This window comes from Schistocerca gregaria, chromosome 6 (assembly GCF_023897955.1).
Source record: "Schistocerca gregaria isolate iqSchGreg1 chromosome 6, iqSchGreg1.2, whole genome shotgun sequence".
NCBI lineage: Eukaryota > Metazoa > Arthropoda > Insecta > Orthoptera > Acrididae > Schistocerca > Schistocerca gregaria.
In genome coordinates, this window is record NC_064925.1 from 11160225 (window position 1) to 11187547 (window position 27323).

General features: G+C 43.2%; 1 protein-coding gene across 1 annotated transcript in view; it reads left to right on the forward strand.

The window, feature by feature from the left end:
- Positions 1-2579: 2579 nt before the first annotated feature.
- The window catches only part of LOC126278604 (uncharacterized), a 1236374-nt gene continuing 1211630 nt past the window's right edge, over positions 2580-27323 (forward strand). The window contains exon 1 of the mRNA XM_049978841.1: positions 2580-2956. Within this exon, the coding sequence (XP_049834798.1) occupies positions 2890-2956 (67 nt within the window). The 5' untranslated portion in view covers positions 2580-2889. The remainder of the gene's footprint in view (positions 2957-27323) is intronic.

A 27323-nucleotide genomic window follows, 5' to 3' on the forward strand; every position in this document is an offset into this window, starting at 1 on the left:
AGGAATCATTGGCCCATTTTTCAGATCCGAAACGATTACTGCATCACGCTATCTGGACATTCTTCGTGAATTTGTGGCGGTACAAACTGCCTTAGACGACACTGCGAACACCTCGTGGTTTATGCAAGATGGTGCCCGGCCACATCTCACGGCCGACGTCTTTAATTTCCTAAATGAATATTTCGATGATCGTGTGATTGCTTTGGGCTATCCAAAACATACAGGAGGCGGCGTGGATTGGCCTCCCTATTCGCCAGACATGAACCCCTGTGACTTCTTTCTGTGGGGACACTTGAAAGAGCAGGTGTACCGCCAGAATCCAGAAACAATTGAACAGCTGAAGCAGTACATCTCATCTGCATGTGAAGCCATTCCGCCAGACACGTTGTCAAAGGTTTCGGGTAATTTAATTCAGAGACTACGCCATATTATTGCTACGCATGGTGGATATGTGGAAAATATCGTACTACAGAGTTTCCCAGACCGCAGCGCCATCTGTTGTTGACAATTGTAACTACTGTAATTACGAAAGTTTGTCTGCCTGAAAATGCATTGTTGTCCCAAGCATATTGCAACAAACGGTGTATTTCTATCGCTGCTTGTTTAGTTTGTATTGCCGTTTCAAATATACCGGTCATTTTTGAAACACCCTGTATATGTCCAATTGAATACCCGTTTGTCATATGCATTTGTTCATGGTGTAGCAATTTTAATGGCCAGTAGTGTAGAATCGGTGATATAGGCCTTCCAAAGGTGGACGAACACAGTATTAAAAATGCGGTCATAAGATTTTGGCTCGTCAGAGGGTTGTACACAATTTTCAGGGCTCCAAAGTGACGTAACGCTATTTTATCATGAGAGAGGGGAGTAAATTTAGTGTGAGGAGGGCTATGCGAGAGGCGTTCAATTAATTCAAAAGTAAAGTTCTATGTACTGACTTGGCGTTCCAAAGAATTGGAAAAGGGCACAGATCATCCCCGTTTTCAAGAAGGGACGTCGAACAGATGTGCAGAACTATAGACCTATATCTCTAACGTCGATCAGTTGTAGAATTTTGGAACACGTAATATGTAGGAGTATAATGACTTTTCTGGAGACCAGAAATCTACTCTGTAGGAATCAGCATGTGTTTCGAAAAAGACGATCTTGTGAAACCCAGCTTGCGCTATTCGTCCGCGAGACTCAGAGGGCCATAGACACGGGTTCACAGGTAGATGTCGCAAGGCGTTCGATACAGTTCCCCACAGTCGTTTAATGAACAAAGTAAGAGCATGTGGACAATCAGACCAATTCTGTGATTGGATTGAAGAGTTCCTAGATAACAGAATGCAGCATGTCATTCTCAATGGAGAGAAGTCTTCCGAAGTAAGAGTGATTTCAGGTGTGCCGCAGGGGAGTGTCGTAGGACCGTTGCTATTCACAATATACATAAATGACCTTGTGGATGACATCGGAAGTTTACTGAGGCTTCTTGAGGATGATGCTGCGCTATATCGAGAGCTTGTAACAACGGAAAATTGTACTGAAATGCAGAAGGATCTGCAGCGAATTGACGCATGGTGCAGGGAATGGCAAATGAATCTCAATGTAGACAAGTGTAATGTATTGCGAATACATAGAAAGAAATATCCCTTATCATTTAGCTACAATATAGCAGGTCAGCAACTGGAAACAGTTAATCTCATGAATTATCTGTGAGTTCGCATTAAGAGTGATTTAAAATGGAATGATCCTATAAAGTTGATTGTCAGTAAAGCAGATGCCAGACTGAGATTCATTTGAAGAATACTAAGGAAATGAAATCAGAAACCAAAGGAAGTAGGTTACAGTACGCTTGTTCGCCCACTGCTTGAATACTGCTAGGCAGTGTTGGATCCGTACCAGATAGGGTCGATAGAAGAGATAGAGAAGATCTAACGGAGAGTAGCGCGTTTCGTTACGGGATCATTTAGTAATCGCGAAAGCGTTACGGAGATGTTAGATAAAGTCCAGTGGAAGACTATGCAAGAGAGAAGCTCAGTAGCTCGCTACGGCTTTTTGTTGAAGTTTCTAGAACACACCTTCGCCGAGGAGTCAAGAAGTATATTGCTCTCTCCTACGTATATCTCGCGAAGAGACGATGAGGATAAAATCAGACAGATTAGAGCCCACACAGAGGCCTACCGACAATCCTTATTTCCACGAACAATACGAGACTGGAGTGTAAGGGAGAACTGATAGAGGTACTCAAGGTACCTTCCGCCACACACCATCAGGTGGCTTACGGAATTTGGATGTTGATGTAATAATTTTTCTCCGATTACCTTAATAGGACGTAGATGAAGCACGTAACTGTAGTTGCCCGAAATGTGAAAATTAGCCCTGCTGGTACACGCTCGCGGGTTCTTTTTTTCCCTCCCGTCAAGACGGCGTCCCGCCGTGCGACCTCTGCAAGAAGCGGCGCGGAGCAGCGCTCGGCCGGCGACGCCGCGACGGCGCCAGGGCCCGGGAGCAGCGGCGCATGCGCGCTGCGGGACCGCCTTCCGCCGCCGCCGCCGCCGCCGCTGGACCAGCGAGGCAGCACCAGCACGAGCACCAGTACCGCGGCGCGACGCCCAGTGGAGACCCGCGCGCGATGACGTTCCCCCGCGGGCCGCTCCAGCTGCCAGCACGACTCGCCGTGCCTGCTCGCGCGCTCTGACTGCCGGGAAAAACAAAACAGCAACAGACGTTCTCTCTCTCCCGACCTCCTCTGACGAGTATCTCCTCGATCGGAATGCCGTTGCGTTGACGCGTTGCCACTGTACACAGTCTCGTGGCCTTCGTCTCTCTCGAGAGAAGCTAGCCCGGTACCAGTCACTCGCGTGCCGCATCTTCCAAACGCATTCGCGACTTAGACAGGCGCCCGCGATGGTGGTGAGAGCTTCGCGCTGGGTGACCACAGCGCTGTGCGTCCTCTTGGGATTTGCTGCACACGGTGAGTCGCTCGCAGCCTTCTTTGGCGCGCCCCTCTCTTCGACGGCTTCATGCATTGTAAGCAGCCGAGGGCCACCACCGCGGGCCCGAAAAGAGGATTCCCTCGCCACCTACTGGAGACACCGCTCTGTGGAGGCCGCTCTCCGCTACTGCCGAAACACTTTTCCCGGTGAAATGTCGCCGTAATTCGCCCGCGTCCTGCAAACGCGCTAGAGGCGTCAACTTTTGCGACGGGTACGACGGACAGTCTGCCCATTCCCTATGATGTTGTGAAAGACAACAGAGAAACGATTCCACCAAATCTTCCCTCGAAACTGATCGAAACAACGCCTAAGTATAAACCTAGGCTTCCGCAGATATTTTCACACTAAATAAAATTTTTCTGTCTCTGTGACTGCATCGTTAATGTATAAAACTACCGACGTTTCGGTCCCTCTTGCAAGCGACCTTCTTCAGGGTCTTTTTGTCTTCAGTAAAGAAAAACACCCTGAAGAAAGTCGCTAGCAACAGGGACCAGGGACCGAAACGTCGGTAGTTTTATACATTGACGATGCAGTCACACACCCAGAAAATTTTTATTTAGTGTCACAAATTCTGCAGAAGCCTACGTTTATACGACGTTTCGGTCCCTGTTGTGAGAGACCTTCTTCAGGGTGATTTTCTTTACTGAACACAAAAACACCCTGAAGAATGTCGCTTGCTACAGGGATCGAGCCGGCCGCGGTGGTCTAGCGGTTCTAGGCGCGCAGTCCAGAACCGCGCGACTCCTACGGTCGCAGGTTCGAATCCTGCCTCGGGCATGGATGTGAGTGTTGTCCTTCGGTTAGTTAGGTTTAAGTGGTTCTAAGTTCTAGGGGACTGATGACCACAGATGTTAAGTCCCATAGTGCTCAGAGCCATTTGAACCATTTTGAACAGGGACCGAAACCTCGGTAGTTTCCTATATTCACAATGCGGTCACAACCCCACAAAAAATTATTGAAAACACCTGAGTGATTGGGAATCTGTACGAGCACAACTGCAAAAAAAAGTAAATTTTGTCTGGTGGAAAGGAAAGTTTATTGCATAGTAAAATGTTCAAGTGTCATAATCTTTTGCAACATTGAAACAGTCCATCTGAACACAACTACTATATGATCGATTTTCAACTTTCTTCTATTCCTTTCTTTCGTCCGACAACGACCTACACTGTTACAGTTGTCCTTTTGGCAGCGGATTTTTTTTATATGTCTACGTTGATATCGCCCCAAAAACCTTGATGTTCAGCGTTGTATGGACATCACTAGCATTTAATAAGAAAGTTAGGATATCAGGAGAAGATTTCCTGGCACGTGGTAGAATGCAAAATGACAAAACCTTTAAGCGATGTACCCTTATCTTCAACTTTGGAAATTAGGTATAAATAACAGTGATATGCTCAATGTTGGTGAAGGTAAGGCCAAAAATCTCTCTCCACACCAGGCTCTCGTTCCGTTTACGCGGTGCTTGCGTGACAGTCAAAGCGGAATTTTTTGGTGCCGACAGCATTTTGCAGCACATGCCGGGTACTGTTCTGATATTTTTCCAGAAGTTTCATTATGAATGAGCCCTGGTGAATTTTGTTTGACTTTCCACCGAACAGATGATACAAACGTATTGTTTGAGTAAAGAATTGCAAAGATGCAGCGTTACCTCACTAGATAAGAAGTCCCGTACCGTGATTTAATTCTGCCTTTGTGATGTACCATCGGTCGAAGAGAAGGGAGGTCAGTTTAAGTTTCATAGGCATCCTGCAAGTAGTTCATGAAAGATGGAGTACTGCATGCAGAAGCATAGAAAAAGGAATTGGCCTACTTACATCTTTGCACCAAATCTTCCCGTCTTCTGAATCTTTTTTGAAACATCAAGTGTGTTGGCGCTAAACGAGACACTTTTATGTAGTAGACTTTTCTTTTTACCGTGAGTCCGTAAGTCAGATTCGATGTTGTGTTGTCTGCGAGGTTGTCTCTGTATTATGAGCACTGGAAGAAGCCTTATTGTTTGTGTGTGGGGCGAGGGCGGTGGGGTGGTGGGTGGAGGGAGTGAGAAGGTGGCGGGAGGGGAGGAGGAGGGAATGGAAGACATGTTTTTCCACGATACTGAGAGGATGTCTCGTGCTCAACTTTTCGCAATCGACTGCGAAAATGAGGAGTAGCATTTTGTCGCAATTTTCAGATGGTCTCTTTTCTTCAAACACATGGTTTTCTGTTATTCATTGCACATTTTAATTCTGTTTTTGCACATGAGTTGCAATTTAGACCCCATAATATACATAATAGTCATTTTTAAAACATTTTGCAAACTTTAACGAAAATTTTGTTGGGATATTAGCTGTTATTAAATGCACTCTAAATTGAGAAACGACATCGTAACCTCCTAAGGTGTTATTGTAATATAACAATATTATTTATTTCTGTCACTTCTTTCTCACTAAGGAACCATCTCCGATAGAGCATAGTATAGTGAACTCACAAGTATTCCAAGTTTAGTTAGTGAGCCGTCTCCTTGCTACTATTAAAATACTTTTTCCTTGTTAAAACTCAAATGGTTTTTGTCTGTGAGAGGATTTTACCCTTCACTGCGTAAGTATATAAACGAATTAAAGAAATGTAAAGAAACACCACATGCTTTTTAGTATTATGTTTGGAGATGCATCCGTAACAATCGATTTACCTAATAACTAATTCTTGTGCTCAGGAAATAGATTCGTTACCCCTGGAAGACCTTAGACTGTCTCTTCTCGGGAATGGTAATATCCCTTCTAAATTTCTTAGTGTTATCTGTCACTGTTTCGCTTGTGGGAATATACAGGGTGTTTCAAAAATCGACAGAAAAACTTCAGGAATGGGTTCCTCATACAACAAGAACAAAAAGTGTGTAACAAATACGGTCTTTAAAATGCAAACCCTAAAACCTATGGGCACCTCTTTACCTTCGACACTGCGAAACAAATCTCGTTTACTGCAAGTTTTTTTTCATGTTTTGGGAGGATTTATCATGGACCAAAACAACAAAAAATTGGCTAGTAACCTTGGGCTCTAAAATGCAAACGTTAAGGTACCTCTTGTTGTGGTTTTCGCTACTGCGAAGCACATCTCTTCTATTTAACAAATTAATAGGCTCTTATATATTCATTTTAGAGTCTGTGTTGACTGGACTTCTTTTTCTTGGCTTATCAGGGAATCATTCTGAAGTTTTGCAGTCGACTTTTGAAACACCCTGTATCTAATCACTTCTAATCTCAGTATATGCCCTGTATTTATTCATTTGCAGATGTATCATGGGTACATGTCTATAGCTTTCTGACAATTGTGCCTTAATTGCTCCGTTTAACTCATATATAAAACCAATATGAAAGCTTTTTTGAATGAGTGTTATGAAAATTTTGCGAGTTGGATATTGTATCTTTTAAGTGATCGTTTGTGGCGTTCCTAGCAACCACATTCTAAAGTAACTAAGGAAGTCACTTTGGGTCTAAGACGTACGATTCAAATCCACATATGGACGCCGTAATTCAAGTTGTCCAGGGTATCGTGTTTCATGTGACAACTGGAGCCTCTCCATAAACAGGCAACAGTCGTTTCACTTGTCCCACCCCCTTAAAACGAGCTAGTGGTACATTCCCAACCACCTTAACCTTGACGAGTTGTTAATCACTTAAGTTCTTTTTATTCAATAGTTCCAGTCTTTGGTGCGTTGGAGGATTATTGTGAGAAATGTTGAAAGAATGAAAGTTGCAAAAAAACATGGAAGGAGTTATTGTTGGGATGTAGACAACAGTGTTTAACTATGTAGATACGTATTTAAAATTAGCAACAAAATTTAAAAGGAAGTGATGAAGGAAATCATTTCAAATGTTTAGCTTTGTCTAGTGCGAATGACGTCCTAAATGGAATACGTCCCAGATTTATTGAAAAATTACTTTTACTGTTGTAGCTAATCGGATTTAGAGGAAATATGTATTGGAGAAGTGAGTACCGGATAAAAGTCCTAGTCTACTGTGTTCTGCAGGTGGCTGAGCGATGTGACGTCACTTTGGTGCTTGGTAAGACAAATTGTTATTGGTCGATCATATTGAGGCGTTGTTCCTAACTTCGAAGAAACAGATCTGTGAGAAAACCGATCAATGAACAGCGGTATAATGCGTGTTTCAATGTTCTGCTCACTTTGCATCTGACAGTTTGACAAACGGAAACAAAACACTGGAGCAAAGCTTATGAACGCTTGACTCTGCACTTGCGCTCATGTGTGAGTGTGTATGTGCTCGCTCACTAGCGGGCGCATGCGTTTACCCGTGAGAGGGAGAGAGACAGAGAGATAGAGAGAGAGACAGAGAGAGAAGGAGAGAGAGAGAAATGAAAGCTGTTCTCGAGCCTGCCGTAGGCAGAAAATACGTAATCGCATTTCAAATGCGAAACAATAACGAAATAGCTGTCTGACGCCCACGGCGTGCTCCGAGTTTAATATAAAACAGAATTTCAGCGGAAATTGTTATTTCCAGAGGCTTCGTACTGTTCTCGTGGAAGTGGTAAATATTTCAACGGACGTTAATACTTCTGCCCAACTACACCGTCAATCTCTTTGCATTTAACTGCTCGGATCTTGCTTTTGAAACGGTTTTCACTAACCACTAACTGATTCACGAAGGATTTTTGCGTATATCTACACACATTAAAAATTAAAGTCCCCCGCCTTGGTTTTCATTTCGTATGTGAAAAGTAATCTGAAGAACTACTGTAGGGTTTTGTTAAAGCTTGCATTAGTAGATAAACCGATTCAGGAGGAAAGTTTGTATAAATGTGCGCCGCAGAAACATGACGCTACCTGTGCGAGGCCTGTGGGAGGTCAATGGTATATAAAGGGCAAATATCTCTTGACTAATTATAGATATTGAAAACCGATTTTCACAGGTATGAAAGTATGGCAGGGGCTCATGAAACTAAAGAGTATAACACATAAGCAACATTATTTTCAACACAAACTTACGTTTACTTTTTCTTTGTTAACGACTCCCCGTATTATTTCTTACGCAATCAATAATATGAAAAATCGCAAAATGAATGGCGTTGGTTGCATCCCAATACGTCAGTTACATCCCGAGAAATTTTTAAGTGATGTTAATGCTCGAAATCAACGAAACGCGCCGCTATTGCACCTACTGAGATGCAAGCGTGAACCTTACGTTACTCGCAATAGCGATTTGATTGATGTACTACAATGCGACAAACGCTGTACTAATTGATATTTACACTTTTATGAAGTGTATCGGCCACAATACAGATGTCCAGTCAAGTACAATGAAAAATAAGGGAAAGTTTATTCCTCTGCACCTTACCGATCTTTCCTATAGTACTAGAATGGAGATAACGGTGACAAAAAACCGACTGTAACAGGCCAGAGTAAACGTAAGTAGTGGCTGACCAAGGATCTAACAGAACAGTAAATCGTAGTTATATGTAGTTGCGCGACTGGAGAACTGCATTGATTCTAGTTCACTGAATAGAATTGTAAAGAACAAGTTCAGCGATTGTTGCTTCGTACTACGTAAGTTACATCGCGATTACGAGCAATGTGGGGTTCACGTTTGCATCCGAGGAGGTGCAATATCGGCGTGTTTTGTTTATTTGAAGCGTCAACTTCACTTTGCAATTTTTCGGGATGAGTGACGTATTGCGAAATCTGTTCTTTTTGTAATTTTTCATGTTACTGATTACGTAAGAAATAATACGGGCTATCTATTTAAAACAAAAAAAACATAAAATGCTTTTTTATTCCAGTCTCTGATCACAGACGAATTCTTTAGACGATGACCGGTTTCAGTCTGTAATGACCATCCTCAGATCTTTTATACATCATGTCCTAAAGTGATACAACCATAATGGCATCGTCAAAACATATAAATATAATCAACCTAGCATCGTCACATAGATTTAAGATATGGTGTAGAATAGGCCACATCGTCCACATAGTGATTATTGCCAACTAGCTAGTTGAAAACTGGGCCCTGTATCTGACATACGTTAATTACACGACTTCCAAAATAATGAATTAGGAATTAAATGGCTATTAAATCAGAAAAGACTTACAATTAAATCGGTTTATCCCATTAAAAGAAAATTGGACAAGCAATGATAATATTATTCTGGTAAATCCTTGCCCAATCTAATAAAAGTGTCTGGGGCAGGACTAAAAGTCGTGTGAACGAAACAACTGCAGCCGTCAAGTTTTACCATCATTATCATCACGTTAATGGGAAAGACAGATCGTTATAAGGAATTGAATGCGTTGAACCTGCGGTTGGAGCTTAAAGCAAACTGGTCATCGAGCGCGCATGCAAAGTGAAGCTTGAAGCTGTGAAATTCTATAAAATGGCTACATAGTATCTCATCCGTGTGGCTCGATCTCATCATAGGAAATTGTTGGTGGAGGCTGAAATGTATGCAGAATCAGTCATTGTCGGCACAAAAAGACCCTTGCCAAAGGCTAAGTGCAGATCGGCCCGAAATCTCTCTAAATTCCACGATACATTTGCTCTGGCGGTGGGCCCTGGTAGTCAAGGCCATACGATGTTAAACGATGACGGCTCTCTACTAAGAAGTAATGTTGTACAGAATGTTCGCTAGAAGAAATACTCGCATTTTCGCGATTTCGCTCTTAACATTTTGCCTCGGGTATGAATCACCAAAGCGCCAACCTGTAAAAATTTTCCTTAGAAAAAGCTAAGCCGTTTCCTTGGCCATTCTTTACATAGTTAACCAATGATGTGCGTCCCACAATTTAACACTGGAAGAAGGTGTCCAACTCTCCTGCCACCTCTCTCTGTGGCCGGTGATATGAGCCATTGGCAACACAGTCGAGTTTCTCTTTCTAACCCCTACTTTATTCACATTAAACAATACTGGCAGTTCTTATGTTGCGTAAACTTTGAATTTTGTCAAGACAATGGAGAGCGGCGTCACATGCCTACAAAGCGCCCTAAAAATGTGTGCGTCCGCTCCATTTTCCACATAGAGTCCGTAGCATCTGGCAGTTTGTACGGAAAACGTAGATTTCTACGTTTTCTGCACGATAGTGACTTCACTGACTTCTATAAAAAAGGCGTTCCTTCTCATTCCACTTGCGGGTTGTACAAATGATGATCACGTCTAGGGACCTTGCATCACAGGTGGAGGTTTTATCTGTGTTTTTCTGCACTCCTTCGGGCTTGCAACTGCGGTACTACATAAGACTGTCCGGTGGGCTCAGGGAAATTAACCTGTTCATCTCCCAGCACTCCCTTCTGAGAACCACTAGAAGGGTGGTGGCCTACGTGATTCCACAGCGCTGTCGCCTCATCCCAACATGCTTTCAACTTCCTCTCATTTGCAAAAGGCACGAAAAATTGAATAATTATTCTTATCGAATGGGTCTTGCACTATAATTTTATATATGTTACAAGACTGTTTCTCTAAAACACAGCCGCATAAGAAGAAGAACTCTGACTGCCTCTCTGAAGGCTAACCAAACCTGTTCTCATCTGTGCCGACAAAATCCCCCTATTTACACTTGTTGTGGGATTTTACTCTGTACACTTAATGGGCTTTCTGGGCACTGTATTCCGCTGTACCTTAAAGCGGACGCATTTCTGGAAGTTCTTATGATTAGTAATGCTCCATCTTTGACAACCACTCATGGTCTGTTAACAGCAGTTAGCTCCACCTTAGACATGCTACAAACAATTATGTTTTGTGTTATAGGACTACAAAACGTACGTGTCAGGTATTGCTCTTTCAAAGTATCTCAGTCTTTGTTTAGGAAGAATATTTTTTTCTTAAAATATTCTCGCCGCGCGGGATTAGCCGAGCGGTCTAGGGGGCTGCAGTCATGGACTGTGGGGCTGGTCCCAGCGGAGGTTCGAGTCCTCCCTTGGGCATGGGTGTAATGCGTAAGCTTAGGGTCTGATGACCTTAGGGTTAAGTCCCATAAGATTTCACACATTTGAACATTTTTTAAAAATATTCTCATTAGAAAATGTTATAATCTGTATAATTTCGAGTCTAAACGTTTACGACATCCTGTGTGCTATCAAGGTCAAAGACAAGTCTCCTGCGGTGTGCAGACTTCGTGATCTTTCGCAGTGTGAAATTGTTTTGCCTATCTCCAGTCGACATGTCCTCCTGTTTAGCTGCGCGCCGGCACGGTATCCCAGCGTGTTCGGTCAGAGGGTTAGGTACCCTCTGTCACACAAAAACCGAATGAACCGATTAACGATGAACGTGAACGGATTCATGGGATGTCCGCCGCGAGCAAGGTGATCCATGGTTTCCTTCAGCAGCACAGGTCACCGAATGTCATGGCGGGGAAGCTTCCCCACGTCGACTGACGAGACGTCTGACGACCGGCGTGCGCTCCTTGTCTTGACACTGACGTCCAGTCTGCATGTTATACTGTCAATGGGGAGCAAGTAGGCCGGTCACGCCTTCAGAGGGTTCACCTCGCAGACAACCCGTTGTGTGTCGACTGTGATGTTATGAATACAGACGAGCACCGCCTGATGTGCAGATCGGCGAGAGCTGTCTGGTTCTTGGTGCGACAGGTGTTGTCCGTAACTACCCGTACGACTCCTCATCAGGCACCTACTTACCTGCTCCGCTTTCGGGACGCGGGATACTGTCCGAAAGCGAAGACGAACTCTGTGAGATGGATTTGTGGAGGCGCAGCGCACTACTGGTTTGCTGATGGCGAGAAAAGTATACTTGACTTCGGGCAGTTCCTTGATGAACGATACTGTGCAGTTGTCCGCAATCCAAACTACAATTTTTCTCCACTTTCCTCTGCAGTGTCTTCCATAACCGACTTCAGAGCTGGGATGTTCTTGTCATGAAGAGTTGATCTAGGCCTCTTCCACACTTAGGACCGATATATCCACTGATAATGAGAATGTTATTTCAAAAAACAAAATACGTTTATGGTCTTAACTAGTCTGACGTCTTGCTGCGCCCTACTCCTCCTCACGTTACGCCAGTTTCCTGATATTCTTGGTGGTATTAAGGACAAAAATAAATAAATAAGAATAACAAAAAAGAACGAATAGTAAAAAAAGAATAAACGATCATTGTACCTTCGGTCCACGTTCACTACGCTTTACTTGGTTTCTGTAGGGTGGGAACTGGACCTGGTGGCCAGCACTCTGCTGACGACCGCTGCGCACTTTTCCCCCACACCTCCCTTTGGACTTCTCGAAGGTTCCTTAAAAAAAAAGAAAAAAACTGATTGGTAACGTATTTGCCTACCATTCAGCGGGCATGGATTCGATTCGATTCCCGGCGAGGTTGGAGATTTTCTTCACTCGTGGACTGGGTGTTTTCCTCTTCATGGTCACCGACATGTAAGTCGCCCAATGTCGCGTCGTCTCAAATGAACCTTGCAACTCGGTGGCCGAACTTGGATGTCGGATAGAGCCTCCCGGCCATAAGTGCAACACGATCATTTTCTTGCAGTTAATATATATCATTATAGAAATGAAGTAGTTGGACCAAAACTCAGATTCCTGAAAGTTATTACAGATTCGTGGGTGATAATCTTGTAATAAACAACCTGTGCCAGATCCTCTGTGTATAGTGTATAATTTGTATCAAAGTGTGGTCCCAACAATTACAATAATTGGCACTCATGTTCTGGTGGCATAGACATTTCAGTTAGGAGGCTTTTCACGGTAGAACACGACAGAAATCTACTTCTGCAAGTAGCAAATGAAAGCATAGCTGAAACCGGATTTCGTAAATGAAACAGTTTCTGTTTCAAAATACAGTATCATTTTACTTTAGGCTGCTGAGGAATGTCGATGTTGGTGTGGATAGTCATTAAAAGCTATTGAAAAGAAGCGAGCTGGGTTTGATTCTCGGTGTAGCTTGCAGTTTTAACGTGTCACAAATATTGTTGTTTATCTATTTACTTTTTGCCTTTGTGTGACTGATCATTTTATGTCAGTATTATTTCTCTCTGTAACTGGTAACAACAGTACAACCAAAAATGATTAATTTTGGTAGGCCGTCTTTCAAAATGTGCATACTTTAACTTTCTCTTGGCAGCTTTCGCAGCACCTCGTTTCTCCGACACAAATCAAATTACAGCTCGGTTAAGCAAAACATTTGGTTGAAAAGACAACAGTTGAGTCTAAAACTACTGATTTTCTTCCTTTTTTGTGATTCGCTTACCAAGACGTCAATAAATACTCAACGTAAGATATTGTACTTTTCACATGCGGTAAAGTTGTCTCAGGATCAGAATCACACACGACGCAAAGTTTCTGCAAAGTGAGACGGCTTGCAGTATACCGGCAACTTGTTGCTGTTTCGCTCCCACGGCCTAATTGGAAACTCTCGCGCAAATAGAGGGATAAAAGCGCCGCGCGATCGGGGCGCACAGTAGCCGACAAGCGGGCAGGTGCGTCTGTCGCAGCCGACGCCGTTGACAGACTCTTTTTCGGTTCGCGCGCGCAAGCGAGCGTTTTTGTAGCGGGCGGAACGTTTATACGGCTCAAGAGCCTTTTTAATTCCGGCTCGCGATATGCTGAATGACGTTTGATTAAATTTTTTTGTGAAGTTGGTATGTTTTAATTAATGCGCCTAGGGCTGTGGGTTGCCGGGTGCAGGCTGGCTGCCAACTGTCGCTCGCGTTTGCGCCCGGAAAGTCACGCAATCTCCTACTCCAAAGACATTTAATCCATCGCGCGAGCTTTGTAAATATTTGTATTCACAAATTGTTTGAGAGAACGTTTGTCATTAACTAGTATTGACTTTCGATTCCATGCGTAAAACTGTGATACAGAACCAAGAATTCCATAGTGTTTTGTGAGTAGAAGCAATTTTTTAAATAATAGGTTTCAGCTATCAGTCGTCCTTCTGAAATTTTATTGGCAGATCCAGATTTCAGCTAGAAACTAGCCATCCTCTGTGTACTATCAGTTTTGATCAATGCATATAATGCCTGTTTGTCGCGCTTCATTCACAGTTCATTGAATTAGTATTCAGTGAACTGTGAATGAAGCCCGACCAACAGGCATTAAATGCATTTGTAGTGTTGGCAGAAGAGCCAACACCGTGTTACTACGAGAGACCGAAATGAACCCGTTTTAGCTCACACAGGCTGGCGTGAGGAGGGAAGAACTATACTGACGTGAGGTCTGGAACATGAGAAGGAATTAGAATTCAGAAAGCGGACGTAATTAGTTTGATACTTAACTGTAATCCATTAATGATGAACGTCGCTCTTGACGGTACATGAGTCACAATATTATCTGTTCAGAAGACAAAGTAACTGAATATGGTGCCTTGCTAGGTCGTAGCAAGTGACGTAGCTGAAGACTACGCTAAACTGTCGTCTCTGCAAATGAGAGCATATGTAGACAGTGAACCATCGCTAGCAAAGTCGGCTGCACAACTGGGGCGAGTGCTAGGAAGTCTCTCTAGACCTGCCGTGTGGCGCAGCTCGGTCTGCAATCACTGATAGTGGCGACACTCGGGTCCAACATATACTAACGGACGGCGGCCGATTTAAAGGCTACCACCTAGCAAGTGTACTGTCTGGAGATGACACCACAGCAGTTAACAAAATGACAGTGCACTGAGGATGGCTAGTTTCTACCTGAAATCTAGATCTGCGAATAAAATTTGAAAAGTACGACTGATAGCTGAGATCTGTTATTTACAATTCAATAACAGTCGCAGCATGCAACAGCCTCTGAATGTTTGGTAACCTGAGAAGTAATTTTATTGTTTGTATAGACGGCGCTTTAGCGAATGTTTGTCACTAGTTACAATTGTTCTGTGAAACTGTTGTGGTGTTTCCATTCTGACCGATTTATTTTCTGCTTACCATCTTACTGCACTGATCGTTCTGACATGATGTATACCAAATAAATTCTTTTGCAAAACACGACTGAGTATGGCGGAATCAACATATTGATCAGACAGGCAGATAAATTGCAAGTCGGTTAGCCGAACATATACACAGCTGGAGGTTGCTGAAATATGATTCTACATGTGTTTTGAACATGGCTGTTACTCTGCAACCGTACACTGGTTTCACCATAGGTTTAAATAGCCAACCGGGTCCACATCAACGGTAAGTAGGTTGACCTAGGTTTCGACACTACTAGTGGTGTGGTGGTCGTGGTGGTTAGTGGTTAACGTCCCGTCGACAACGAGGTCATTATAGACGGAGCGCGAGCTCGGGTTAGGGAAGGATTGGGAAGGAAGTCGGCCGTGCCCTTTCAAAGGAACCATCCCGGCATTTGCCTGAAACGATTTAGGGAAATCACGGAAAACCTAAATCAGGATGGCTGGAGACGGGATTGAACCGTCGTCCTTCCGAATGCGAGTCCAGTGTGCTAACCACTGTGCCACCTCGCTCGGTACTAGTGGTGTCATCATCAGATTTAGCAACATTTATTCGAATGACGACACCCCTGTGTCTAAGCCTACGTCAGTGTACGTACCGTTTATGTGCAACCGGTTGGCTGTTTAAGCCTATGATGATCTTACATGTGTGCATCATGTATGTGAGGATCACAGCTACCGGCCCCTATGTCCTCCACTCAGCAAATAAAGACCAAAGCTTTATCTGTTGGAAAAGCTGGATATCAACACACATTTCGCCCACAGCACTCATTTAATGTTAAATGGCAACATACAACAGAATACTTCCCCTCTCCTTCACATTTCGAAAGCTTCTATTCTCTTCTTGTCCAAACTATTTATCATCCATGATTCACTTCCATATATGGCTACACTCCATACAAATACTTTCAGAAATGACTTCCTGACACTTTCGCCTGTCTCATACATCTTGCTCACCAGATGGTAGAGTATTGTCTGGACTGGCTCTCCCAAGGCCGTCAGTAGTTCCAATGGAATGTTGTCTACTCCGGGGCCCTTGTTTCGACTCAGGTCTTTCAGTGCTTTATCAAACTCTTCACGCAGTATCGTATCTCCCATTTCTTCCTCATTTACATCCTCTTCCATGTCCATAATATTGTCCTCAAGTACATCGCCCTTGTATAGACTATATACTGCTTCCACCTTTCTGCTTTCCCTTCTTTGGTTAGAGCTGGGTTTCCATCTGAACTCTTGATATTCATACAACTGGTTCTCTTTTCTCCAAAGGTCTCTTTAATTTTCCTGTAGGCAGTATCTATATTACCCCTAGTGAGATAAGCCTCTACATCCTTACATTTGTCCTCTACCCATCCCTGCTTAGCCATTTTGCACTTCCTGTCGATGTCATTTTTGAGACGTTTTTATTCCTTTTTGCCAGCTTCATTTACTGCATTTTTATATTTTCTCCTTTCATCAATTAAATTCAATATATCTTCTGTTACCAAAGGATTTCTACTAGCCCTCGTCTTTTTACCTACTTGATACTCTGCTGCCTTCACTACTTCATCCCTCAAAGCTACTCATTCTTCTTCTATTGTATTTCTTTCCCTCATTCCTGTCAATTGCTCCCTTATGCTCTCCTTGAAACTCTGTACAACCTCTGGTTCTTTTAGTTTATCCAGGTCCCATCTCCTTAAATTCCCACCTTTTTGCAGTTTCTTCAGTTTCAATCTACAGGTCATAACAAATAGATTGTGGTCACAGTCCACATCAGCCCCTGGAAATGTCTTACAATTTAAAACCTGGTTCCTAATTCTCTGTCTTACCATTATATAATCTATCTGAAACCTGTCAGTATCTCCACGTTTCTTCCATGTATACAGCCTTCTTTTACGATTCTTGAACCAGGCGGCTTCCTCTTTCATTTCTTTGCCCCAGTCAGTATTCATCTACTACGTTTCCTTCTCTCCCTTTTCCTACTACCGAATTCCAGTCACCCATGACTATTAAATTTTCGTCACCTTTCACTATCTGAATAATATCTTTTCTTTAATCATACATTTCTTCAATTTCTTCGTCATCTGCAGAGCTAGTTGGCATATAAACTTGTACTACTGTAGTAGGTGTGGGCTTCGTATCTATCTTGGCCACAACAATGCGTTGACTATGTTGTTTGTAGTAGCTTACCCGCATTCCTATTTTCCTATTCATTATTAAACCTACTCCTACATTACCCCCATTTGATTTTGTTTTTATATCCCTGTAGTCACCTGACCAGAAGTCTTATTCCTCCTGCCACCGAACTTCACTAATTCCCACTATACCTAACTTTAACCTATCCATTTCCCTTTTTAAAATTTCTAACCTACCTGCCCGATTAAGGGATCTGACATTCCACTCTCCGATCTGTAGAATGCCAGTTTTCTTTCTCCTGATAACGACCTCCTCTTGAGTAGTCCCCGCCCGGAGATCCGAATGGGGGACTATTTTACCTCCGGAATATTTTACCCAAGAGGACGCCATAATCATTTAATCATACTGTAAAGCTGGATGCCCTCTGGAAAATTTAAGGCTATAGTTTCCCCTTGCTTTCAGCCGTTCGCAGTACCAGCACAGCAAGGCTGTTTTGGTTATTGTTACAAGGCCAGATCAGTCAATCATCCAGACTGTTGCCCCTACAACTACTGAAAAGGCTGCTACCCCTCTTCAGGAACCACACGTTTGTCTGGCCACTCAACAGATACCCCTCCGTTGTGGTTGCACCTACGGTAAGGCTATCTGTATCGCTCAGGCACGCAAGCCTCCCCACTAATGGCAAGGTCCATGGTTCATTGAGGGGGGAGGGGTGTTTCTGTCTATCTTGAACAATTTTGGTTTCTACTATCGCAGGACTGTCAGAGATGAGTTTTACTCTGTTGGCTTCTTCCACGACGACAGTTAAATTCTGATTGCGGACACTTCGATTTGAAGATGTACTACTCTGCACCAATTAAAATGGCAAAAGCAGCAAAAATAACTAATAATAATATTTTCCCTATCGTGTGTACGAAGTGCGTTGGGAAGAATACATGATTGAATTTATAGTTGATGTTTAAACTGAGTCGTTTGTACTGTGACCTCTGGCAGCAACAATGATTCTCATCCGGCTGGTCGTACAGTCGAATTGAGCTTGGATGACGTATGCGGTTACGTCATGCCATACTGCTTCAGCTTTGTGCAATTTCAATCATATCTGTGGTGTCACAGCCAGACACCACACTTGCTAGGTGGTAGCCTTTAAATCGGCCGCGGTCCGTTAGTATACGTCGGACCCGCGTGTCGCCACTATCAGTGATTGCAGACCGAGCCCCGCCACACGGCAGGTCTAGTCTAGAGAGGTTCCCTAGCACTCGCCCCAGTTGCACAGCTGACTTTGCTAGCGATAGTTCACTGCCTGCATACCCTCTCATTTGCAGAGACGACAGTTTAGCATAGCCTTCAGCTACGTCATTTGCTAAGACCTAGCAAAGCGCCATATTCAGTTACCATAATCTGAACAGATAATATTGTGACTCATGTGCCGTCAAGAGCGACGTTCATCATTAATAGATTAAAATTATGTATCACACTAATTACGTCTGCTTTCTGAATTCTAATTCCTTGTCATGTTCCAAACCTCACGTTCTTCCCTCCTCACGCCAGCCTGCGTGAGCTAAAACGCGTGCATTTCGGCCTCCAGTTGTAACACGGTGCTAGCTATTCTGTTAACACAACAATATCGGCTGCCGAAGCGGTGATCTCTCGGCAGTCCATGACTAGTTGTTTCCAGTGTGTAGGAGGTAACAGAACTTGGTGGCCAGGGCAACAGCCGGACGACTTCTGTATCGAGGTAGGTCAGGTCTGCACTGGCAACATGCAGTCTTGCGCTATCTTGCTGAAAGGTAATATCACGGAGATCTCAACGCTAAATCACAACCATCGGCCTAAACGGCTTAGAAATGTAGCGGCTGCTGACCAAATTACCGGCTATGCGAACCACTGGAGGTCCTGTTGTGGACCCAGCGGCACTCGTTACCATCATGCCACGTTCTGTGCCCACATGGCAACGTGCAATACGATTCGGCAACATTCGTTCAACTCGGGTACGCCAAGACAATTCCGTCCATTGTGACGATGTATGTCGGAATGAGACTCGCCCGAAAAGACGACACGTCGACACTCTGAAGTCCAATGGTTTTAGCTGAGCGTAATGGCTAGCACACTGGACTGACATTTGAGAAGACAACGGTTCAAATCCCCATTGCAGCGTCTCTCTATAATCCCTGGGCGCTTAGTTCTTATGTTAGAGAGATCAGTTACAAATGTTTCTCTGCCATGCATTCTGTTACTGTTAAAGAGTCGCAGATTTACACTTTTCTCTATTAGCTGAAAGATTTTTACCCTGTCAAGTATTCAGTGATCTTCGCAGTCCACGTTTGAACTTAAGTCTCAAGAAAATTTCTAACGACGTAGTGTCACACTGCATGATCACCCTGTGATATTTCTTACTTTGAAATACTTTCGTGTGCACGCACGTGACTCCTCCAGTCCTATGCTTTCTTATGAAGAATTCTAAAACATTTACATTTCAACACTATCCATAAGGCGTCCTTGATACATCATTGGTTTAATTTACTTAGAAGACGTTCACAAAAATTTCACTATTTCATTCATTTGTAACCTAGTCGCAAATGAAAGGCAAATATGTTGTCCGCTCGATAGTCAACGATATAGCTTCCACTGTACAAACTTTCTGCAGAGTCTAACATAACAGTCGCGCACACCGTCTGTTTTTTGTTACCCACTGCGACAACAACGCGCCAAGCGGCCAACAAGAGAACTTCTGAATGCAACATCGCATGACAGTGAATACTATCCTTTATATTTATTAGTACATAATTTATACAATAAGGAGAGCGTGTTGTGCAATAAAATCGACAATAACTAAAAACTAACAACAAATTTGTCAGTCTTTAGTTTCCTTTTAACGCCTTGTTTTTTTCTGGGGATTTTCATTCATCTTTAATAACAAAAACTTCCTAGTAAACACCAGAAGACTTGACCTTTTGCAGGAAGAGATCTTATAGCTACTTAACAATGCGAAGTTTTGTTTGTTACACTTTCATCCAAATCAGTGAATGTGGAACGTATGAAACCGGCACGGAATGTAATGCCATCATTATTTAACGTACAATATAAATCGACAGAGCTGTAGCTGGAGGGTAAGCCGCACAGATATGATAATTAAACGTCAAAGGAAATAAAACTGTTACTCAACAGCGAAAGAAACCAATTCCACAATAGTTGTTACATCTGTACCACAATCGGCAAGAATCTTTAATATATTAGCTTTTTAATCAAAAGTAAGTACATTTACAAAAATATTCATGTATTAGAAACTCGAATGAACTGTAAGATTTGGCAAATCTTGAGACTCCTTAGAATTCTTTAAAGTGTCAAGGGTATCATAATAAGAAAAGACAAGAATACAAATATTTGCTTCTCTGCCATGACATATGTTTATATTCCCTTGCTTTCAGTGCATTAAGCTGCAATTATCAGGATATTGGAATGTATTTCTTCAAGAGTAAGTTGTAACAGTGAATCAGCGAGATTTGGCTGTTTGTACATTTCTTTCACGATAAGTTATGCCTCTTGGTAATTTACTAACACAAGCAACGGAAAACGTAACAACTACTTCGTTAATGAAGTAGAAAAATAGCTAAAAATAAACACTATCCTTACGACACAGGTAAGTCTGCTTTCTCACCCCTCCAGCTGACAAACGGTAACAACTTTCGTACAAGAGTGTCGCGACTGCAGACATGTATACGACGGCGTGGTGAACAGCGACATTTCCAATTTTTTTATGTTGAAACTCTCAAGGCTTTTTAAATAAAACAAACGTTATTGACATTATTCATCATTATTCTTCATGTCTGTGTACTTTGTATCGGCGTAAAGTCAAGCTCCGGCACGCCACTCGGGAACGACAGAGTAGAGACGGCTGTAGGAGGACGTCATCCAATCGCACGCTGACCGACCCCTCTCTCCAGGACGACAACGCGACATCGGCGCCCCCTGTGCGAAGAGGACATAAGGGCTGCACCGGACTGGTCGCGTCCCAATTCAAGAGTAGCTTCAAGACTGATGATTTCGCTTCCACTATGTAGCATTGTCTATACTGAAAAACACGTGATTATTTCGTTTGTCGCTCTTCAGTTGCGACACATCTGTGTAATCGCAAAGATAACATTGTAATCTTGTCCTATTGTAATAAAACTCATTAATACGATTTGTTTGAATGTTGTCTAGCAATCCGAGAAAGCAGGTTTCCTATACACCACATATTTTCACGAATAGGCTGGATTTAACATACTTATCTCTCAACGTCATCATCCTGGCAATCAACACATTTATTTCAATGAGAGATTAGTTTGTTGATACTGATAATGTAGACAATGTTGACGAAGCCACGACCTCACATCTGCTTGCACTGCTTCACACAATCTAAATGATGTCGTCCAAGGTCTTCTATAAGTTTTGAAAACAGATGAAATTCGGATAAGGGCAAATCGGGACTGCACTGAAGATGATCTACGACAGAGAAGCCAAGGCTTCGGATTGTTGTAGATGCAGAGCTCGTGTGTGGTCTAGCACTCTCATGCTGAAGAACATGTACACGAATTCTTAAACTTCGAAAATCGATTATAGCACGCTACTTCTTCAAGCATCTACATCTACATACATACTCCACAATCCACCATACGGTGCGTGGAGGAGGGTACCTCGTACCACAACTAGTATCTTCTCTCCCGGTTCCACTTCCAAACAGAACGAGGGAAATATGACTGCCTATATGCCTCTGTACGATCCCTAATCTGTCTTATCTTATCTTTGTGGTCTTTCCGCGAAATATAAGTTGGCGGCAGTAAAATTGTACTGCAGTCAGCCTCAAATGCTGGTTCTCTAAATTTCCTCAGTAGCGATTCACGAAAAGAACGCCTCCTTTCCTCCAGAGACTCCCACCCGAGTTCCTGAAGCATTTTCGTAACACTCGCGTGATGATTAAACCTACCAGAAACAAATCTGGAAGCCTGCCTCTGAATTGCTTCTATGTCTTCTCTCAATCCGACCTGATAGGAATCCCAAGCGCTTGAGCAGTACACAAGAACAGGTCGTATTAGTGTTTTATAAGCAGTCTCCTTTACAGATGAACCACATCTTCCCAAATTCTACCAATGAACCGATGACGACTATCCGCCTTCCCCACCCCACAACTGCCATTTACACCAATCACAAATCCTGTCCAAGTCATCTTGTATCCTCCTACAGTCACTCAACAACGACACCTTCCCGTACACCACAGCATCATCAGCAAACAGCCGCACATTGCTATCCACCCTATGCAAACGATCATTTATGTAGATAGAAAATAACAGCGGACATACCACACTTCCCTGGGGCACTCCAGATGATACCCTCACCTCCGAACCTGCGAGTATGTGGCTTAAAATCACCACTAACTCCAGTATCAAATGCCGTCGTAGTTAGAATTTGGGCCCAGCTGGATAAGCAATTACTAGAATAGTTCACACATCAAATACATTTCTACTAATGAGGTCAGTGTTTTGATGGTGATTTCGGTTGCGGCTTATAGCCACAGAATCGCAGGTGTGTCGCAAAGACCGTTTTGTTTATGCTCCCGTACATGGAGGAACGTTTTTACCTGTGCTGTACACTTTCAAATGTGTAAGTTTCCACAGTTAATTGTCATTCAATGTGTGTAAGCGAGAGCTTTTTTTCCCTGAAGTTCGATCGGCCGCGATAGGGAAACCAGAGTGGAAATGAAAAATGTTTTGTTTGCAACATTTAACTGTAGCTTCCAGCTACTTCTATATATAGTCACTGCTCCTACTTGGACATTTCTCGTAAGTTGGTACCAACTCTCCAGTACCATGTGCCTTCCGCTAGTTCTGCATGCTGGTCTGCAGCTCGTTGTCTGTGTCAAAATGGTATGTGCTCATAGCCAGCGGTTCTTGTGAGAAAACACACGGAAATCAGAGGAAGCCAGTCTGGGTCGTATGGTTGGTGATCAAACAGTTCACATCGAAAACGCTGCAGGAGCTTCTGTGCCGCAATTGCTGTGAGCAGAAGAGCATTTTCATGAGGAAGGGCAATGGATGAAGACTACAATCCTCTTCAGTTGTTCTAAACTCCACTTTGTAGACGATTTTATCCAGTCCAGACACACTGTGGAACACAACTGCACAAAGTTTCATCGGTTTTTCACTATGGTTTTATTTTCGCACTCGATCGGACACTGAAAATAGTTGCCCCCGTGTAATAATAAAGTATTTATTGTATTGATTGTAAATGAATTAATAATATATCTCGTGTGGCTCAGAGCTAGGCTCGAATATGTTCACATGGCGTAATTTTATTGACGGGTCTATCAGTTTAAATTAGTGCTGCAACCAGTGCTCCAATTCAGGTCTGTCTCGTGATCTCTCTTTCGTGTCATGCAAAAACCTGTGCTATTCTTTCCTGTTTGGTACATATCAATTAAGATCGTGTGTATCGAGTTTCAACTACGTACAGGAAAATTTTCTAAAATTTAACTTCTAAGTGGTCAGTTTCCTTCACTCACCACATACAACCTACTGAATTAAACTGTGTTTCGTGTTTAAGTCGTCAATATAAAATTACATGATATTTTTTAGGGTTCTGGATATCAATTGGTGAAAACAGAAACATTATAGAATCACTTTCTTGTCCGACTGTCTGTCCGTCTGTTACGACTTCTTTTTCTCAGGAACGAGTGGAGGTGTCGAGTTGATACTTTTACCTGATACTGTGCTCCATGGTTCCTTGGCAGTGTAAAAAAACTATTCCCAGTCAATGCAATCAAAAGATTCTGCCAGATACGTCACATATTTTGATACTTGCAATTTCACTCATCAGAACCTGTAGATGAACTATCTACTATATGCGAACTATTACTTCATTTCCCAGGGGGGGGGGGGGGGGAGCTGGGAGCGAGCCCTGAACTGCTGAGGGGTGAGGCGGGGTGAGGAGGGGGCCAAGCTCCGCCTCCATGTACTGCAAGCGCGCAGTGCAGGTAACACATTTGTGTTTCTTAAACTTTCACAAAAGTAGCTATGTATGGCACAGAGTTGATCGTCAGTTAAATACTTCGTGCTATCGAAACTGAGATCTCTGTTTGCACTGACATATTAAATAAAGACGTTAACGTCCTACATTAACAGTTACTGTATCAAAATAAATGCTGAATTAGAAGTAGCTAAAAGAACAATTTATGACACTAGGAATGGAAGATAACTTACTGTTTATTTTTTAAATTTACTGTACGTCACACATTTCAGCAAAGCTATAGTAACAATCAACACAAATTTGTAAAAAAACAAGAATGAAACAGATCAATTTTGCTGAAGCTTCTGATAATTCCGATGCACTAACAGTATCACTTTCGCACGTAATCTTTATCTCTGACTCATTACTGGTATCTCCAGTGCCGAAGTAAACAGTGAAACTTTTTTTTTCATCATCGCGGCACTTCACTACATTCATCTTCATTTTACGACAAGCGCTCCTTTATAACCGGATTCTTTTTCCGAACTGGAGTCGACGGTAACTCCTGCGATTTTTCCAAACAGTGAAAACACAACTACTACACACTAACAGCAACAGCACAGCTAAGTGACCGCCATAGCAGCCAACAAAGCAGCCGACAAATGCAGTCTACGCCGCACAGTTGGCAACACGTACAAATCGCCACGCCACGCCACGCCACGAAAGCTCCCGACTGCTGCCGATAGTTTCCGATCCGGAACCAAGGGGCCCGCGTGCCATGTTACAGTTCCCATACAGTATATAAATAACTGTGTAGTCACACTCCTTTCCGATGAAAAGCGAAGTAATTTGTAAAATATAGAATTTAAAAAAGAACTATTCCTAACTATGAAAAAGAACAGAAATTTTTATTCTTTCCACACCGTTCATAGACGGGTTATTGTCACTGCAGGTAGAATAAACAGAAGGTATTGCCATTACGTATTTTGCTAAAGGCTTTTAAAGCTGTCTGGAATTATCAGACTCGGAAGTTAATTGTTTGTTCTTTCGATATTTAGCAATGACAAATGATTCCCAAATATTCCGTTACAGAGTGGTATCTAGGTAATAATTCTTCGAACACTGATTTCCACGACTACTAAGTTTATATTTATTTTCTAAATCCTTACAAAAGCCGGCCGTGGTGTCCGAGCGGTTCTAGGCGCTCAGTCCGGAACCGCGCGACTGCTATGGTCGCAGGTTCGAATCCTGCCTCGGGAATGGATATGTGTGATGTCCTTAGGTTAGTTAGGTTTAAGTAGTTTTACGTTCTAGGGGAGTGATGACCTCAGATGTTAAGTCCCATAGTGCTCAGAGCCATCTGAACCATTTGAACCTTACAAAAAAGGGTAAGCAATATCAAATAATGTAGCGCTGTCGGAAAGTGGAGGGGGGCGTTGCTTGCGGCATAGGTTTGGAAAACATATTCGTCTTCTCGAATACGGTTTGAGCCGAGCGAATAATGTTTCTGACCCCTCGGGCACAAGTCGCTTGCCACCGCAGGCACTGCAGGGCATTGTGTGCCTCTCCTGAAACCTATCGCTCGGAGCGATATACCGCATTATCTATGGACCACGTGGCGGCCGCCGTCGAGTTGCACCACGTGCTGGCAGTCGCAACACCAGATGCAACACAGTCTTCTCAAAAACAACTATCGTTCTAGTACGATTTTTGAAACAGAGACCTGCTGCGTAATGTTTTGTTGAATACAACAAGAAGGCGTTCTTAATTTGTGTGCTTTGCGCAGTTTTGCTGGAATGCTAATCATTTGCATATCCTAGCTTGTAGTGCTCTTCATGGCACACATCTGTTGCGTGCCGATTTCGAAGTGACAGAATTTTAATGTAACGCAAGTGAGTGGTTATGGCTGCAGATGAATGTGGTATACCTTGACCTAGCTGCAGCCCCTGTCATTTTGTCGGATATTTCGACGCGATGAATAGAAGAGAGCTTTTAAACAAAATGAAAATGAGGAGGGAAATGCAAGTATGCCTCATTATAGCAAAGATCACTATAGCAGCGTTGTTTGGGTGTTGTAAGATGACACAATGGTCGTTTTCCGAAATATGCTGTGAAACTTTGGTCACTGTGGGGCATGCTGCATGACTGACATATGAAACTAGTGGACACCGAGGTCGTAGGCAGTTACGAAAGGGTACTGGACGAAGCACTGATCACAGCCTTAGGAAATGGTCAATATGTTAGCGTTGCTCGACTTCCATGCGCAGTGTTGTTTTGACGCTGAAGCACTGCAGCTGTTGTGAATACGTGCCTGTCGACGATTCGAAGCTATGCAGCACGAGAAGAACTGGTGCCAAACACCTCACTGTGACGGCTTCCACTGTCTGTTAAACATTAACATCTCAGAATGCAGAAGGTACGATTCTGCAGTCACTTGCACAGTGCATAGGAACATGTACTGTTTTTTGCATTACATCTGCTACAGTCTGCAGTACAGTCTTTCAACATACAGGGTGACAATTATTGAACTATATGAAATAAAATCGTCATACCTTCCGAACAGTTTACGTTATGAGGTTCAAATGGCGCGCTTGGGCGCGGGGCATGATGAGGATTAGCAAGCGCATTGTTATTTCGTTTAGCGACGAAGCCCACTTTCATTTGGATGGGTTTGCCAATAAAAATGGCAGCTTTGGGGGACTGAATCGCTACTGAGAAGCCTCTTTACCCTCAACGGGTGACGTTGTGGTGGTCAGTGTCCAGTCATGGAATAATCGGTGCTATATTCCTTGATGGCGCGGTGACTACCAAACAGTATGTGAAGACGATTTCACCCCCATTATCCAAAGTGACCCTCATTTCGACAAGATGTGGTTCATGTAAGACGGAGCTCGACCCCATCAAACCTGGAGAGTGTCTGATGTCCTGCAGGAGCACTTTGGGGACCGCATTCTGTCTCTGGGTTTCCACAGGCTACTGGCAAGGGCATCGATTGGCTGCCATATTCTCCGGATCTGAACACATGCGACTCCTTTCTGTGGGACTACATTAAAGACAAGGTGTTCAGATATAACCTCAAAATCATTGCTGAGCTGAAAACAGTCATTCAGGAGGTCATCGACCGCATCGATGTTCCGACTCTTCAGCGGGTCGTGAAGAATTTCGCTGTTCGTCCGCGCCACGTCATCGACAATGATGGCAGGTATATCTAACAGGTCATAACATAAATCTGAAGTTACGTTTATGCGATGAATAAAGTGCGTGCAAGCCCTAGTTTGTAACTACGTATCTTTTTTCATGTAGTTCGATAATTATCACCATGTACATGATGGGCGCTGTTATGGCCAGCATTTGCGTCGTACGGGACAAACACTGTAGTGG